Raw genomic sequence first — 18,442 nt, 5'->3', positions numbered from 1 at the left:
CAATGCCAAGAATTCATACCTTAGAGACCACAAGGAAGACAAAAACCTTGTCCCAAATTCTAGTTCAGGCACTGTGTCACCTTGGGAAACTTTTTTTGTCCTCTACTTTCTTCATCTGTACAATGGGGAGAACAGTACCTACCTGTATGGATTGCTATGAGGGAAAAATGAGAAATAGGAATACATGTCAAGTGTATCCAATAATGCAGTGAATAAATGTTAGCCATAGCAATTAACATACCTGGCATATAATTGGTGCTCAGTGAAAACCAGCTATTAATATCACTACCACACTTGCACCAAACAGCATTCCTTTTCCTTGTTTGGAGTTTTTTTTGGTTTTTTTTTTTTTTGAGGGGCGGGCTGGGGACAAGGTCTCGCTCTGTCGCCCAGGCTAGAGCACAGTGGCACGATCATAGTACACTGCAGTCTTGAACTCCTGGGCTCAAGCGATCCTCCCACCTCAGGCTCACAAGTAGCTGGGACTACAGGTGTACACCACTATACATGGCTTTTGTTTGTTTGTTTTTTTCTGTAGAGATGAGGGTCTCACTACATTATCAGGCTGGTCTTGAACTCCTGAAATCAAATGATCCTCCAGCATCAGACTCCCAAAGCACTGGGATTACAGGCATAAGCCACCAAGCCTGGTCCTTTTCTGGTCCTTTTCCCTTTCTTCTAGTAAGAGCACCCCTCTTTCGTATGGGAAACCCATTCCACTGGGATCCTTCCACACTGCCCTAACCTCCCCCTACAGCAGGGGTGGACAGCTAACCCAGGGCAGGCAATTAACTGGCCAGAACCACGGCATATGCAACTTTCATTTTTTTTAATATTACATAAAAATATGAGTTATCTTGATTGATAAGTTTTTTGGTACCACCTTCAATTTTGTAGCCAAAGTGAGTGTCTCATTAACCTCACCCTAGTCTCAGCCCTGGACCACAGGGTTCTCTGGAGCCACCAGAAAAGACGCCTTGTCTCCTCAAGGAGCTGAGGTCAGCAAACTATGGCCCGGGGGTCAAATTTGGCCTCCGAACTGTTTTTGTAAGCACAGTGTTCCTGGAACGCAGCCACACCCATTTGCTCCCATATGGTCTGTGGCTGAGTTTCTGCTCCAGTGGCAGAGCTGAGTCACTGCTATGGAGACTGCATGGCTCACAAAACCTGTAATACGACCCGTAAGCAGGGAGTGTGCCGACCCCCTTCGAGAAGTAGGATCTCTCATCCCTGGAAACCTGTAGCTACCTGGGGCCATTTTCCACCCCACCATGTAGAGAGACCCCATCTGAAAAGACACCCAACCACAGAGAAGCTATGCCGGAGGGACAGCACATTTGGGAGAAGGCAGGGCCCCTGAATCCAGCTCAACTCTGAGATGATTTCTTACTTACTTGGGTCAATATATAAATGTCCTTCATCTGATTTTTCAAATCAGTCTAAAGGATTTTCTATCATTTGCAACCACAGGGAATAATGCAGTGAGACAGGACATGTTCTTCAGTCATCTGACAATCATCTATAGAAGACCGAGAACACGCCAGGAACGGAGCAACACCTGTGCTCCACAGCCATGGGGGGGGCGAGGGGTGTCTCATCAATGTGACAACACTGCCCCAAAACAAACAAAGTATTGCTCAACAAAAAAATCAGAAAACCCAAGACCAGCCTGGGCAACATGGTAAGACCCCATCTCTACAAAAAGGAAACAGAAAACCCAACTACAAGGAGCCTAGTGTGGCGGCACACACCCGAAGTCCCAGCTACTTAGGAGGCTGAGGCAGGGGAATGGCTGGAGCCCAGGAGTTTGAGGCTGTAGTGAGCTATGACTGCACCACTGCACTCCAGCCTCGTTAACAGAGCAAGGCCCTGTCTCTAAAAACAAAACAAAATGAAAAAAACCCACACACAAAGAAAATCCAAGTCCATGGAGCTGGGTTGGTCTGGAAATAGGCCAGTGATACGAAGGCTATGTCAGGCTAGAATCTCCAACCTTTTGATCTCGCTGTCCCAGAGGACTGTCATAACTCTGGGCATCTCATTCACAATTGAGCAGGAAGAAAGGGAACGGGATGAAGCCAGCTCTATCGCCCCTTTTATCAGGAAAGAACAAGTAATCCCAGACAAATCACAAGGGAGCAGAGAAAGCAGAGAACAAAACTCAAAACTGGCTTAATCCTTCAGGATCCCTCACCGAGACAAAGGAGTACATATCACAGCCTCAAGCAAAATCTGGGTTCTATCAAAGCCAAAGAAGACAGAGGGATGAATCTGAGGGCAGAATCTAACAGAATCAGCCACACGTGGTATCAGCCATGCCAGGAACAAAGGTAAACCAAGTTCGCTCATGTGCCAGTCTGAGAACTCAGTGAATACAGGTGCTCCCAAATCTGTCACATCCCAAACTGAACCAGCCTGACTGCAAGGCACAAATGGATTGGCAGAGCAGAGTGCCAACAACGGGCTGAGCTCTGTCACTTGGCCATCTTCCAACTAGCCACAAGACTGCCTTCCAGACCCAGAGCTCAGCATAATACACCTGTATCCTGTGAGAGTTTACAGCATAGCACCTCCTTTATTAAAGAGTCGGAAATAAATTAAGCAGGCACGGTGGCGTGCACATGCAGTCCCGGCTACCAGAGAGGCTGAAGGGGGAGGATCGCTTGAGCCAGGAAGTTGAAGGCTGCAGAGAGCCATGATTGCACCACTGCACTCTAGTCTGGCAACAGAGAAAGACCCCGTCTCTTATTAAAAAAAAAAAAAAAAAAAGTGGGAAATTTCTAAGAAGGACTTCTAAAACTTGTGTCTCACTGCCTTTTAGGGGCATACCCCATCATGAGCTGAAGAGTCATTTACATTCTGAAAGGAGCAAAGCAAAGGACCCATGGAACTCAGGCTGGATAACTGTGATCTAAAAACTGACAACTCAGAGGCCAAACTGAGTCTCTTTTACTTTTTTTTTTTTTTTTTAGGCGGAGTCTCACTCTGTCGCCCAGGTTGGAGTGCCAGGGCATGGTCTCAGCTCACTGAAACCTCTGCCTCCTGGGTTCAAGCGATTCTCCTGCCTCAGCCTCCCAAGTAGCTGGAATTACAGGTGCCTACCACCATGCCCAGCTAATTTTTGTATTTTTAATGGAGACAGGGTTTCACCATGTTGGCCAGGCTGGTCTCGAAATCCAGGCCTCAAGTGATCCACTCACCTCGGCCTCCCAAAGTGCTGGAATTACAGGCCTGAGTCTTAATTTATGAAACAGCAGGATTAAACACCTTTGAAACAGGCAGAGGTCACATTCCGCCAAGAGGTATCAGTCCAGCTCCACTAGATCTTAACATGCTGGGACACATTCATACCCCTTAGTAAATAGCCACTGGCCCAGGTCCCTGCCACCCTGGGTGTCAAGGACCCACCCCCAAGGGACCCTGTGGACATCCCCATGCTACAGTGACCCAGGAGTTAACAAAGAGCCCAAGGGGTACAGCACCCTGGCTTCTGACTTCCTCCCTAAGGCCAGCTTCTTTCTGCCGGTTGTCAACCACTTTTTTCACCTTGAACGGAGCTCTGCATTTTCTTTGCACCTTTAGCAGACATCCTTCCAAGGCTTCCCTCACCAAAAGCAGCTGATTTGCACGTGCATGAACACAAAAGAAAATCACCAACAGGGAACCGAAAGCAGGGATGGGCGGGTGAGGAACTGGACTTCCCCTCACCATCAAAAGGATGCATCCAGGGCTCCCCTGGCACACACAGCTTCCTCCAAAATTAATTTTTTTTTCATTTTTTCTAACTTTTTTTTTAATTATTATACTTTAAGTTCTAGGGTACATGTGCACAACGTGCAGGTTTGTTACATATGTATACATGTGCCATGTTGGTGTGCTTCACCCATTAACTCGTCATTTATATTAGGTATATCTGCTAATGCTATCCCTCCCCGCTCCCTCCTCCCCACAATAGGACCCGGTGTGTGATATTCCCCTTCCTGTGTCCAAGTGATCTCATTGTTCAATTCCCACCTATGAGTGAGAACATGTGGTATTTGGTTTTTCCATTCTTGTGATAGTTTGCTACATCGCACTTATTCCAAAATTGACCACATAGTTGGAAGTAAAGCACTCCTCAGCAAATGTATAAGAACAGAAATTATAACAAACTGTCTCTCAGACCACAGTGCAATCAAACTAGAACTCAGGACTAAGAAACTCAATTAAAACCGCTCAAATACATGGAAACTGAACAACCTGCTCCTGAATGACTACTGGGTACATAACGAAATGAAGGCAGAAATAAAGATGTTCTTTGAAACCAATGAGAACAAAGATACAACATACCAGAATCTCTGGGACACATTTAAAGCAGTGTGTAGAGGGAAATTTATAGCACTAAATGCCTACAAGAGAAAGCAGGAAAGATCTAAAATTGACACTCTAACATCACAATTAAAAGAACTAGAGAAGCAAGAGCAAACACATCCAAAATTAATGTTCTACAGAAATGCAGTTGTTGCCCAAGGTGACCCAATGAAGCAAAATATAAATTCTGCTTTGAGTGCAATCAACCATTTTCAAAAATCCCCACTGAAGATCAAGGAAGTCAGTCTCTCTCATTTATAGTTGTGGGTATATTACTACCACCTGCTCCCACTGACTGAGGATGCATACAGACCACTGAGAGTAGTGGTTTGGCTTCCCAGGAAAATGAACAGGGTGTTCTGAAGTCAGGGTCCTCAAGTGGTTATTTTGAATGCAGTCCTTTGGTGGCCTCTACTATGCAAGTAGCCAAATACTGGAGTTCCAGACACTGGAGCTACAAGGATGAGCCTGTAATCGTAACACTTTGGGAGGTCAAGGCAGGCGGATCACCTGAAGTCACTAGTTCGAGACCAGCCTGGCCAATATGATGAAACCCCGTCCCTACTAAAAATATAAAACTTAGCCAGGCGTGGTGATGTGCGTCTGTAATCACAGCTACTAGGGAGACTGGGGCAGGAGAATCGCTTGAACTCAGGAGGCAGAGGCTGCAGTGAGCCAAGATAGTGCCACTGCACTCCAGCATGGGCAACAGAGCGAGACTTCATCTCAACAAAAAAAAAAAAAAAAGAAAGAAAGAAAATGGGTAGTTCCATACATAGGTTTGAAGGAAGAAGAACTTAGGACTATAGGGGGGCACAGTCCAGCTGAACCACGTAGGGAGCTCATGACTGGCTTTTTGAAAACAATTCTGAAACTTCAAGAGAGAAGAGAACAAAACCACATGAGATACCACTTCACACCCATTAGGATGGCAATTATGAAAACAGAAAAAAGGAGGCCAGGGATGGTGGCTCAGGCCTGTAATCCCAGCACTTTGGGAGGCCAAGGTGGGAGGATCACTTAGGACAAGGAGTTTGAGACCACCCTGGGCAAAACAGTAAGATTCTGTCCCTACAAAAAATAATAAAGTTACTATACATATATATATATGTATAGTGTGTGTGTATATATATAGATAGATAGATACGAAAAAAGGGGGTGGTAATCACTCTCTGGTTCTCTCCATGTATACAATTAAAGCTGTATAACTTTTGTCTAATTTAAAAAGCCAGCATTGGCTGGGTGCGGTGGCTCACGCCTATACTCCTAGCACTTTGGGAGGCCAAGGCGGGCAGATCATTTGAGGTCAGGAGTTCGAGACCAGCCTGGCCAACACAGTGAAACTCTGCCTCTACTAAAAATACAAAAATTAGCAAGTCACGGTGGCTCATGCCTGTAATCCCAGCTACTTGGGAAGCTGAGGCAGGAAAATCACTTGAACCCGGGAGGTGGAGGCTGCAATGAGCTGAGATCACACTGCTGCACTCCAGCCTGGGTGACAAAGTGAGACTCCATCTCAAAAAATAAATAAATAAAAATAAATAAAAAGCCAGCACTGGCAAGGCTGTGGAGTTGGCAAGGATGTGGAGAAAATGGACCTCTTGTGCATTGCTCGTGGGAATGCAACATGGTGTAGCCACTATGGAAAACCCTCTGATGGTTCCTAAAAAATATTAAACATAGAATTACAACATGATCCAGCATTGTCCTTCTGGGTATACTCCCCAAAGGAACTAAAAGTGGAAAAAACATGTATTTGCATCTTCATATTCATAGCAGTACCATTCACTATAGCCCATAAGTGGAAGACACCCAACTATCATGGGAATAAACAAAATACGGGTTCTACATACCCTCAAAAGTATTATTCAGCCTTTAAAAAGAAGAAAATTCTGGGCTGGGTGTGGTTGCTCATGCCAGTAATCCCAGCACTTTGGGAGGCCGAGGCGGGCAGATCACGAGGTCAAGGGTTCAAGAGCAGCCTGGCCAACACAGTGAAACCCCATCTCTATTAAAAATAAAAAAAAATTAGCCAGGCATGATGACGCACACCTGTAGTCCCAGCTACTCGGGAGGCTGAGTCAGCAGAATCACTTGACCCAGGAGGCAGAGGTTGTGGTGAGCTGAGATAGCGCTACTTACTGTACTCCAGCAGCCTGGGCAACAGAGCAAGACTCCATCTTTTTTTTAAAAAAAAAAGAAAGGAAATTCTGACACATATTACAACATGGACGATCTTTGAAGACGTTATGCTAAATAAAGCCAGACACAAAAGAACAAATGTTGCATGATCCCACTGATACAAGGAACCTAAAGTAGTAGAATGCACTGAGGCAGAAAGTAGAATGCTGGCTGCCAGAGGCGGGGGACTGGAGGGAGTGAGTGTTAGTGTTTAATGAATACAGTTTTGGTTTGTAAAAATGGAAAGGTTCTGAGATGAATGGTGGTAAAGATTATTGTATGACATGTGAATGTGCGTTAAGTACTCTTATGCTGAACCGTACACTTCAAATGGCTGAAATAGTAAATTTCATTATGTATATTTTACCAATTTTTTTTGTTTTTTTGAGGTGGAGTCTCACTCTGTTGCTCAGGCTGGAGTGCAGTGGCACACTCTCTGCTCATTGGAAGCTCCACTTCCTGGGTTCATGCCATTCTCCTGCCTCAGCCTCCCAAGTAGCTGGGACTACAGGTGCCCGCCACCACACCCGGCTAATTTTTTGTATTTTTAGTTGAGACGGGGTTTCACCGTGTTAGCCAGGATGGTCTCGATCTCTCTCTTGACCTCGTGATCCACCTGCCTCGGCCTCCCAAAGTGCTATGATTACAGGCATGAGCCACCACACCCGGCCATATTTTTTTTTTTAAGAGAGAATAGAAGTTTGGCCGGTAGGAGTTTGGGTGAGAGCTGAGGAAGGAAGGTAGTAGAAGGGAAAGAACTGCCAGACTTGAAGAGTTTCAAGACAGTAGAAACCAGGAGAGTTGTTCAAAATACAGGATTGGGCCAGGCACAGTGGCTAATGCCTGTAATCCCAACACTTTGGGAAGCTGAGGCGGGCAGGTCACATGAGGCCAGGAGTTTGAGACCAGCCTAGCCAACATGAGGAAACCCCATCTCTACTAAAAATACAAAAAGTAGGTGGCATGGTGGTACACACCTGTAGTCCCAGCTACACAGGAGGCTGAGGCACGAGAATCACTTGAACCCAGAAGGCAGAGGCTGCAATGAGCTGAGATCGCACCACTGCACTCTAGCCTGGGCGACAGAGCGAGATACCATCTCAAAAAAAAAAAAAAAAAAAAATACAGAACTGAATCATCTAAATTAGTGAGAGGCACCAAGCAAGGCACAGGCAGTGGTGCTGAAGGCCCTGCCCCACACAGGACCTGGCATTAGTGCTTTAGCTGCTGAATTGTGGAGAGGTCTCAAGAGTCCCAAGGCAGGGGCGTGGCAAGAGGGGAGCTTGTGGGACTCAGGCCATCATTTATTTGCAAACTGGATGAAAGAGTTGTGGTGTCTTACCTGCCACTGTCTGTCACCCCTGGCATACAGCACGCCATAAGAGGTAGAACAGAAACAGACACAGCCAGTAGGGAACAGAGCCCTAGAAGCCAGATCAAGCACTGGATACTTTGTCCCAACTCTACAAGAGACCCACGGAAGAGCTATAAGTCAATGCAGTTACAGGGAGTAAGTGGGGGAGTGGGATGGTCACGAAAGAAGACCACTCCATGATGTGCAAATTGGGTCAGAGCTGATCAAGACTGAAGGCAGAAAAACACAAGTCGGGGAGAAAGAAGAGAACTCATTGAGGATGGAGGAACCACAAGTGGCTCAGGGACCCATGTGAGAGACAGAAACAGTGCTCAGCGCAGGACTGGTTTGGGGGCAGAGGGCAGGGAGAAGGAGAAGGCTGGGAGGAAGCCCAAGAGCTGTCCAGGGGACCTGGGTAAAGGGCAGAGCCATTTACTAAGCAAGAAACACAGGAACACATATGGATGAAGATCAGAATTCAGTCTTGGAGACTGACAAGCCCATGCTGTACACCAAATAGAGACATTCAAGAGACAGAGTTTAAGGAAGTGCTCTGGGCTGCGGGCATGACTAAGAATAACAGGCACATACAGAGCAACTTCACCAAGGAATCCAAACAGTATGTGTAGAAACAAGAGCCAACAATGAATCCAAGGATGAATAATATTTGAGGGTACAGAAGTGATATGCCAAGAACAATCAGAAAAGAAGAAGAAAGCATGCCAAGAGGCTATAGCATCGCAGAAAGCAAGGGAAGGCAGTGTTTCAAAGTCAGAGGATCCTCAATGCCCAAGGCTGCTGAACAGACAGGGAAGATTAGATTTAAATTTTACAGGCAACTCAGCAACAGAAACTGTGTCTCTGGTATATTCTGAATGGCGCCAATCACCTTGTAATTGACTGCCAACCTATAACCTGATGCCGATATATCACTGATTAAAAGAACATCAAATTCCAGCTGGGCATAGTGGCTCACACCTGTAATCCCAGCACTTTGGAAGGCCAAGGCGGGCAGATCACTTGAGGTCAGGAGATTGAGGCCAACCTGGCCAACATGGTGAAACTCCGTCTCTACTAAAATTACAAAAATTAGCCAGGCGTGGTGGCAGGCACCTGTAATCCCAGCTACTCAGGAGGCTGAGGCTAAAGAATCACTTGCACCCGGGAGGCAGAGGTTGCAGTGAGCCGAGATCATGCCACTGCACTCCAGCCTGGGCAACACAGTGAGACTCCTTCTCCAAAAAAAAAAAAAAACAAATTCCAAGGTCATGCATCAAACGCCAATAATGGCAGTGGTTCTTTCTCCTTTCCCAAGTGGAATGGAAAATAATTCATTTTTCCATACTGTATTCTGTACTGGCTACTTGGGTTTCCAGTGGCTACAACGACAGCAAGCCAAGTCTGTGTAGAGCTCTGGGTCACTTTTAATTAATTTTTGCTTTGTTCCTCAAAAATTAATCACTTTCCCTGTAGTATGCTGGAGTGATCCTGGTATATGGTACCTCAGGAACCACGAAATACAGTACTGCACACGATGAATAAAGCCTTCCTTCCAACCAAGATGTATTTGTTTATTGAACATAATTTTATTGAAGAACTGTGTAGTGGCAGACACTATGCTAGGAGTCAAGAGAAAGCAAACAGACAGGGTATCCTGCCTTCACAAAGCATGCTACGTCGTGGGATATACAGAAAACTGAATATGGTGTGATGATGAGAGGGTAAAGTGGAATCTCCTGTCCTTTGTTCTGTAAGACAAAGGCAGGCAAATTTTTCTTTTCTTTCTTTTTTTTTTTTTTTTTTTTAAGAGATGGAGCCTCGCTCTTTCTCCCAGATTGCATGATCTCGGCTCACTGCAACCTCAGCCTCCCAGGCTCAAACAATTCTCCTGCCTCAGCCTCCCAAGTAGCTGGGATTACAAGGGGGCACCACCACGCCCGGCTAATGAGCTAAGCTGGTTTGGTCTTTTCCCTGCTTCTCATTTGCAGGAGGCTGCTCAGCACATCCTCATCAGCAGAAAACAGCCAGAGACTGCCCTTTCATTCATCTCCCCACCATGCAGGTATAGCACTCACACCAAGACAGAGAGGGGCGGCCAGAACCAGAATGCTGGAGATGCCTTGCAAATGTGTTGGTGGTTCTTTGATTACCAGGGCCAAGCAACAGAAAGGTAAGAATTCTAGTCCTGGTGGCAACAAAAAGAGCCATTCTTTGTGGCCAAAACGTCAGCGCCTTAAGCAGGGATGAGATGGAGGAAGAGGTTCAAAGTTGAAAGGGTGGTGGGAGAGGAGGGTAAGTGGTTAAACATTTATTAGGTGTGAGGAACTAAAGCAGCTGCTTCAAATGAGGTTCTCACTGAATCCCCCTGACAAACCCTGAAGCTAGGGGAGACTATCAAGACTATCAGACTATCGCCTTTACAGGTGAAAAAAACGAAGGCTCAGAGAGAACTTTCCCGAGGCCATTCAGACTCACCCTTGCAGTCTGACTTCAAAGCCAAGGTTGCCTCTGCCTTACCCGGCAGCTGCCCTCGGTTGGATGGAGGTGGACCAAGAACCTCCCGGCTTACTCACACCAATTCCTCTAAGGTCATTCCTCCAAAGGCAGATGAGATATAAACAGGAAGTATGAGGGCCCAGGAATCCTGAGGGCAGGCGGCCCTGGAAAAAGCTAAATCCCTGCAAAGCTCCTCACCCAGCCTGTAACACCAAGTCACTCACACACAGGGACTCAGGGAGGCGTCGTCCTGGAGACGGGAAGCTGCAGAGACATAATCCAGGACACAGGTGGCGGCCAAAGTCATTGGCAGTGATTTCTACGAGGACTGAAGTAGTCCTTGATGCTGACTTTTCTCAGACTGGATCCCTCCCTCCCTGGCTTTTGAAGGAGCACGGAAGCATGACAAAAAATTCAACAGGGACAGGAATCCCTTTTGTTTTGTTTTGTTTTGTTTTGTGTTTTTGAGATGAGTCTCGCTCTGTCACCCAGGCTGGAGTGCAGTGGCGCGATCTCGGCTCACTGCAACCTCCGCCTCCCGGGTTCAAGCGACTCTAAATGTGAGCCACGGTGGCTGGCTCCAACAGATCTTTTTTTAAAAAAAATTATTAAAATTATTTTATTGATACGTAATATTTGTACATATTTATAGGGTACCTGTGATATTCTGATACATGCCTAGAATGTGTAATGACTTTCAACAGATCTTTGCTTCTTTTTTTCTTTCTTTAGGCCGTCTCCAGGGGCTAGAGTAGGCTCAGAGAGGCTCCTAGATCTTTGCTTCATTTCTGAAAATGAGTAACTGGTGAAATAAACAAGAAACAAAGATCTAGGAGCCTGAGCTTATGCTAGCCCCGGGAGACTGCCCAAAGAAAGAAAAAAAAAAAAGCAAAGATCTGTTGAAAGTCATTACACATTCTAGGCATGTATCAAAATATCACAAGTACCAAGGCCGGGCACAGTGGCTCACACCTATAATCCCAGCACTTTGGGAGCCCAAGGTGAGCAGATCACAAGGTCAGGAGTTCGAGACCAGCCTGGCCAACATGGTGAAACCCTGTCTCTACTAAAAATACAAAAATTAGCGAGGCATGGTGGCGGGCACCTGTAATCCCAGCTGCTTGGGAGGCTGAGGCAGGAGAATCGCTTGAACCCCGGAGGCAGAGGTTGCAGTGAGCCAAGATGTTGCCATTGCACTCCAGCTTGGGCAACAAGAGCAAGACTCCGTCTCAAAAAAAAAAAACACAGGTACTTCATACAAATGTACAAATATTATGTACCAATAAAATAATCTTAATAATTAAAAAAAAAAAAAGAACTGTTGGAGCCAGGCACAGTGTCTCACATTTGTAATCCCAGCTAGTTGGCAGGCTGAGGTGAGAGGATCACTTGAGCCCAGGAGTTTGAGACCAGCCTGGTCAACAGAACAAGATCTCTGTCTCTATAAAAGTTTAAAAACCAGCCAGGCATGGTGGTGCAAGCCTGCAGTCCCAGCTATTTCAGAGGCTCAGACAAGGGGATCACTTGAGCCTACGAGTTCCAGGCTTCAGTGAGCCATGATCACAGCACTGTACTTCAGCCTGGGTAACAGAGCAAGACCCCAACTCTAAAAAACTAAATAAATACATATAAGGGCTGAGAAAAAAAGGAAGGATGACACAGCAACATGAAGGAGAGGGAAAGACTAAGGATTCTGTTAGCAGAGAATTTCCACACACCGCCACCAAATGCAACAAGGTCGAACGTTTGGCTGTGAAAGGGGAACCAGCAAAAGACAACACATTTTACTCAGCAATGACACCAACATAGTGATAAGAAAGATTCCTGGATTCCCAGCAGCAGCCACGGCCAGGGCTGGAACTGAAAGCTCAGGGGAGCAGGAGACCACCGGACATTTGTTACATGACATGATCCACTTCCAGGTTCAGCTCCAAAGCAGATCACTGTGAACAGCTTCCTCATCTGTACAGTGGCAGTAATAACAGTCCTGCTACTCACAGGGCTCTCGAAGAACGGAATGAGTTAATTTACATCAAAGTGCAAGTCTTGCACAAAGTACTAAGCGTTAATAGTTATTATTTAGCATTATGCTTGTCATTCACATGGAAATGTTTTTCCAACATTAAATTGGAAGATAACAGAACCTCTGGGGTTTCTGTTGCTGGTGCTGACGACATTTAATTATGAAATGCCATGCTATCCTCAGGCATCAAATTAAAACAGATTATTAATTTCCCAGCAACCAGGACGCCACACTGGTGAAATAAACCAGTGTGCCGCAGGGCCCCAAACCCAGAGGAGACTGTACCATGTGGCTCTGAGAATTCTGCGCAAAAGATGATTTCATTTAAATTAAGATGCCAGACAACACCATTACGTTTTGACTACTATTAAGACATGGATTTCTGTGCGCACATACCACCCCACCAAGTCCTACTCGATGACTGCCCTGCCTACTATTAAAAAACAAATAAAAAGAAAAAGAACAGAAGGAAGACAAGCTCCTCCAAGCTATGGCCAGGCAGAGCGGTACCTGTTTCAGTTTTGCTGGCAAAGCCTGCTGCCTGCTTGATCGCTGCTGCCGTGAGTGCCAGTCCTCGACTCCTCTTCAAGCCATGCTGCAGGACGGCTTCAAACTGGGCACACAGACAGGTGACCCTGTGAGAGAACCAATGACTCATCAGTCCCCCCAGAAAAGGGAGTAGCAACTAGGGCAGCCCCAGCATCTCCAGGAAGTGAGTAAGCTGCCAGGTATAAACCTCAACATGAAAGCAGACAGGAGACACCTGGATTTGCAGGCTGGGTAACTGACCTGCGCCACTCCACACACCTCCTGTATATGATGTTCATTTCACAGAGCTCAGGATGCCCAGCACAGTCTACCCATATGCATCAGACGGGCACAGTAACAATGCACAAGGAACATGGGAACAGGGACGGGTGCCAGCTGGCAGGGGTGCAGAGGGGGACAAGTTAAAACCCAATCAGTTCCGTGTGGGGAGCGGTTGGATGTTAATTGCATCCAATTCACAAGTTTTAACTCTAATTCATATTACATGTAGTTTAAGGAACAAGATTATGTTTTTGGAGACTGAATTCACCAGGCTGCCAAATTGGAAACATTGTGTAATTTCATGGCCTGTTACATGCTCTGAAAAAAATATATGAATTCTGAGTCTCATTCTTTATTCTGTTATATGAGATTACATGCTCTAAAAATAATAATAATATGAATTCTGATTCTTGTTCTTTATTCTGTTGTAAGAACATTGTGAACTCAGATCGTGAGTTGATGGAATTTTCAATTAAGTTACAATTACTGTGCATTTAATTGAATTTGTTTCTCAATAACCAGAGAAATAGGAGATTCAGGAACAAAGAGATGAGGTCACAGCAACTGCACTTGATCTTAGCAATCTTCTCAGGGCTCCTGAGCCTCTGCCCAATTGGGTCTGTGGACTTCTGAGCCCTTTCCATTCACTCATGCAACAAATGTTAAGAAATTCTGAATGTCTGCCATATGCCGGCACTGTTCTAGGCTCTGAGGAGATGATGGTGGGAGTGAGACAGGCAAGGTTTCTGCCTCACTCATGTGCATGTTTCTAGCAAAGGGGGATACACAAATAAGTTAACGAGACCATTTCAGTTAATCAGAACTTAGAAGAAAATAAGACAGGATGAGATGGCAGGTGGTGATGGGGCAAGGACAGTGTTAGAATCTGTGGGCTGAATGAAGGTAGCCTTGGAATTACGAGCTGGATATGACAAGGGCAGCAGGCTGCAAAGATAGGTGCTCCACCCATCCCAACACCCATGGTAACAATACTCCAGGTGTTTATCACTCTGTGCGTAGTAAAATATTTTCATACCCATTATTTTACTCTTCTCATCAACACTATATAGATGAGGCAGGTATTATTATCTCCATTTTACACTTGAAGAAGCTGAGGCTAAGGACATTTAAATGACCTCCTGAAAACTGCATAATAAGCAGCAACATCCGTACCTGAACCCCATCCTCGTAAGCTGATCTAATGTAGTTTCCTCCATCCCCCATATCACCAAGACGAACATCCTTTATTCTAAGATAAAAGTCCTCTAGCTCCCTTACTGAATCTTCACTCATCATTCTGTCTACGCCATACAACCCTAACACAGCATCAGCAAATCCACAGCATTCATGCCTTTCCATTGTATTCTGTACCCATGACAGACATCATAATCGATCCCAGCATTGTAGGCCACCACTAGCAGATGACCAAAGCTGGCCCTCCACAGAAGGAAGCCTATTAGGCATCACAAATCTGATACTGCCCCTCAACCACACTGCTTGGTTTTCACCTTCTATCTTATTTTTGCTGGATCCCTGGCACCGAGCTCAGTACCTGGTACACAGTGTGTGCCCCACAAATGTTTTTCCAGTGGGTAAGTAGTAGGTAAATGAATGATTAGCCTTGAACCAAAGATCCCAGAATACTCCCCCACATTGAAACAAGCCTCTTTGCTGGGCAGATAACACTCTTAATTATTATAGATGTGCATACGCTAGTCTCTGTACACACAGGCACTTTTTTTTTTTTTTTTGAGATGAAGTTTTGTTCTTGTTGCCCAGGCTGGAGTATAATGGCACAATCTCAGCTCACTGCAACCTCCACCTCCCAGGTCCAAGCGATTCTCCTGCCTCAGCCTCCCATGTAGCTGGGATTACAGGTGCCCTCCATCACACCTGGCTAATGTTTGTATTTTAGTAGAGATGGGGTTTCGCCATGTTGGCCAGGCTGGTCTCCAACTCCTGATCTCAGGTGATCCGCCCGCCTTGGCCTCCCAAAGTGCTGGGGTTACAGGTATGAACCACTGTGTCCAGCCTCATAGGCACATATTTTAAGGCTTCCTGAAAGCCGGGACGTCCACCAAAACTCTCTAAATACCACAGAAACCAAAACCATGGCACAGAGCAACATTGACCCAGATCAGGCGTCTGTCTCAGAAAGAGAGAAAAAAACAAAAACAAAAACAAAAAAACTCTGGGGTGTGTTGAGAGTTCTCTGTAATTAACCAAAGCCTCTATCTTTAAAAGAATCTTCTGCAAATACAGCAATCAACTCAACAATTGCTATCCGTTTGCTTAGTTCCAATGCACAAGTCAGTAACTGCCCAGCCAGCTCTAGATAAAACTAGGGCCCTAAGAGGAATGGAATGCAGGTGAACTGCACAAACCCAGTCCCCAGGGTTTGGATTACATCATCAGTACTGTGTCACAGAGGCACACAGGTCACAACTAACCTAACACTGCGTGAATACCCAGGTGGATGCTAGTCCTATAATTAGATCATTATGATGCCTTCCTTGCCAAAGGCCGTTTTAGTTAACACCCTCCCCATATGCCCTTTCCACCTCCTGAGCACGTATCTACTGGTCATTCAAGACAGACTTTGGCTGGGCGTGATGGCTCACACTTGTAATCCCAGCACTTTGGAAGGCCAAGGCGGGGGTGGATCAACTGGGGTCAGGAGTTCGAGACCAACCTGGCCAACATGGTGAAACTCCATTTCTACTTAAAAAAAATACAAAAAAATGAGCTGGGTGTGGTGGCACATGCTTATAATCCCAGCTACTCTGGAGGCTGAGGCAGGAGAATCACATGAATCTAGGAGGCGGAGGCTGCAGTGAGCCGAGATCATGCCATTGTACTCTAGCCTGGGCAATAAGAGCGAAACTCAGTCTCAAAAGAAAAAAACAAGACTTAGCTCACGTATTCTCTCCTCCAGGAAGCCTTTCTGAATGTTTCCTCATTCTGAGTTTCTTTCTACTGCAGCACTCGCCACTCTTCTGTTAATGGTCTGATTTCCAGGGCTGCCTGCTCTTGCTAACTGTGAGCTTCCGTGCACTTAGCACCACGCCTGGTTGCTATAGAGAATGTGACCGACACGGTCTCTCCACTCGGGGAACTCAAGATTATGAACATGATGTACATTTTGGTGGGAGATGCATCTCAGGAGATTTCGTGTAATTTGTCATTCAAATCCAGATCAGTTAAAACTAGGGAATCAAGTAGAACATACCTGTCTAAGCACAGGAATCCACTCTTTAGCTTCTGATGGGCACATCTTGGACGTACCAACTGATAACTATATCATACACTAGGTCACACTAAGGCTTTCCACTGCTTCCCATCTTATATGGGAAGCAGTAGATGATAATTCCCAAAAAATGAAAGGGGCACTAGCTTTAGTACAGTTCTTTATTTTCTTTTTCTTTTTTTTTTTTTTGAGGCAGGGTCTGGCTCTGTTGTTGCCCAGGCTGGAGTGTGGCAGTGTGATCATGGCTCACTGCAGCCTCAACCTCCCCCAAACAATCCTCCCACCTCAGCTGACCAAGTAACTGAGACTACAGGCATGCACTACCATGCGCAGCTCCCTTTTTTTTTTTTTTTTAAAGACAGAGTCTCACTTTGTTGAGAAGGCTGGAGGTACCCAGAATACTCTCTGCTGCAGACACTCCGGCTTCACTGCAGACGTCAGCTGCCTCCTTGCCATTTTATCACACCAAACTTCCATTCCAAGGTAATGAACTAGGAATAGTATTTTCAATAAGCGGGTCACTTAACAACAGTGAATATTTTAATTTTTTAAAAAGCAACAGTCAGGTGGGGCGCAGTAGCTCACATCTATGATCCCAGCACTTTGGGAGGCCAAGGCAGGCAGACCACTTGAGGTCAGGAGTTCAAGACCAGCCTGGCCAACATGGTGAAATCTCATCTCTACTAAAAACACAAAAATTAGTTGGGCGTTACGGCGGGCACCTGTAATTCCAGCTACTGGGGAGGCTGAAGCAGGAGAATTCCTTGAACCCAGGGGGCATAGGTTGCAGTGTGAGCCGAGATCACACTACTGCACTCCACCTTGGGCAACAGAGAGAGACTCAGTCTCAAAAAAAAAAAAAAAGGAATAAGGTACTGATCCATGCTACAACATGGAAGAACCTTGAAAATATTATGCTAGAGGAAGGAAGCCAGACCCAAAACACCACACATTGTAAATTCCATGAAACGTCTAAGAAGGGTAAATACAGACAGTCCTCAACATAACCATGGTTCAATTTATGATTTTTTGACTCTATGACAGGATTATCAGGACATAACCCCATCATAAGTCAAGGAACATTTGGATATAGAAACAGAAAGTCATTTAATTAGTGCTTCTCTAAGGCTGGGGTTGAAATTAGGGATTAAGTGTTAACTAGCACAAGGGAATTTGGGGGGATAATGGAAATGCTCTAAAACTGAATTGTCATGATGGTTGCACAACTCTATAAATGTATTAAAAAGCACAAAAATCAGCTGGGCACAGTGGATCACACCTGTAATCCCAACACTTTGGAAGGCTGAGGTGGGCGGATCACCTGAGGTCAGCAGTTCGAGACCAGCCTGGCCAACATGGTGAAACTCCCTCTCTATTAAAAATACAAAAATTAGCCAGGCGTGGTGGCAGGCCCCTGTAATCCCAGCTACTCCGGAGGCTGAGACTGGAGAATCGCTTGAACCCGGCATGCAGTGAGCCAAGATGGTGCCACTGTACTCCAGCCTGGGCAACAACAGCGAAACTCTGCCTCAAAGAAAAGAAAAAAAAGCACAAAAATCACTGAATTAAAAGAAAAAAAAATCACTGAATTGTATACTTACAATTTTAATGGCATATAAACTAGACCTCAATAAAGCTGTTTTAAAAAAAAAAAAACTTCCTCCCCAGGTGCTCAGTAAAAGTGTGACAAAGTAGCAAAAGAGTTGTGAATGGAAAATGAAGTAACTTCCTTCTGCTGCATTTAAAACTGTCCACCAACATCAGCACAGCTGGACACTGCACCCGCTCAACCAGTTTTCTGTTAAGATTCAGCAAGCGTTTGTTTTCATTAGCTTTGTCTTATCTTTTTTTTTTTTTTTTTTTGAGATGGAGCCTCACTCTGTTCCCCAGGCTGGAGTGCAGTGACGTGATCTCGGCTCACTGTAACCTCCGCCTCCCAGGTTCAAGATTCTCCTGCCTCAGCCTCTGGAGTAGCTAGGAT

At 45.6% G+C, this 18,442-nt stretch overlaps 1 protein-coding gene across 44 annotated transcripts in view; it reads right to left on the bottom strand.

The window, feature by feature from the left end:
• SNX29 (sorting nexin 29) overlaps positions 1–18,442 on the bottom strand; it is a 657,788-nt gene that overhangs the window by 596,782 nt on the left and 42,564 nt on the right. For all 44 annotated transcript variants that reach the window (XR_013412446.1, XR_013412447.1, XR_013412452.1 and 41 more), the window contains one exon: positions 12,915–13,039. Coding sequence is in view for 23 of the 44 variants with exons in the window: in XM_077987279.1 (XP_077843405.1) it covers positions 12,915–13,039 (125 nt within the window). In the remaining 21 variants the exon portion in view is untranslated. The remainder of the gene's footprint in view (positions 1–12,914; positions 13,040–18,442) is intronic.

This window comes from Macaca mulatta, chromosome 20 (assembly GCF_049350105.2).
Source record: "Macaca mulatta isolate MMU2019108-1 chromosome 20, T2T-MMU8v2.0, whole genome shotgun sequence".
Taxonomy (NCBI): Eukaryota; Metazoa; Chordata; class Mammalia; order Primates; family Cercopithecidae; genus Macaca; species Macaca mulatta.
The sequence above is the reverse complement of the archived record's forward strand: the minus strand, read 5'-3'. Positions and strand labels throughout refer to the sequence as shown.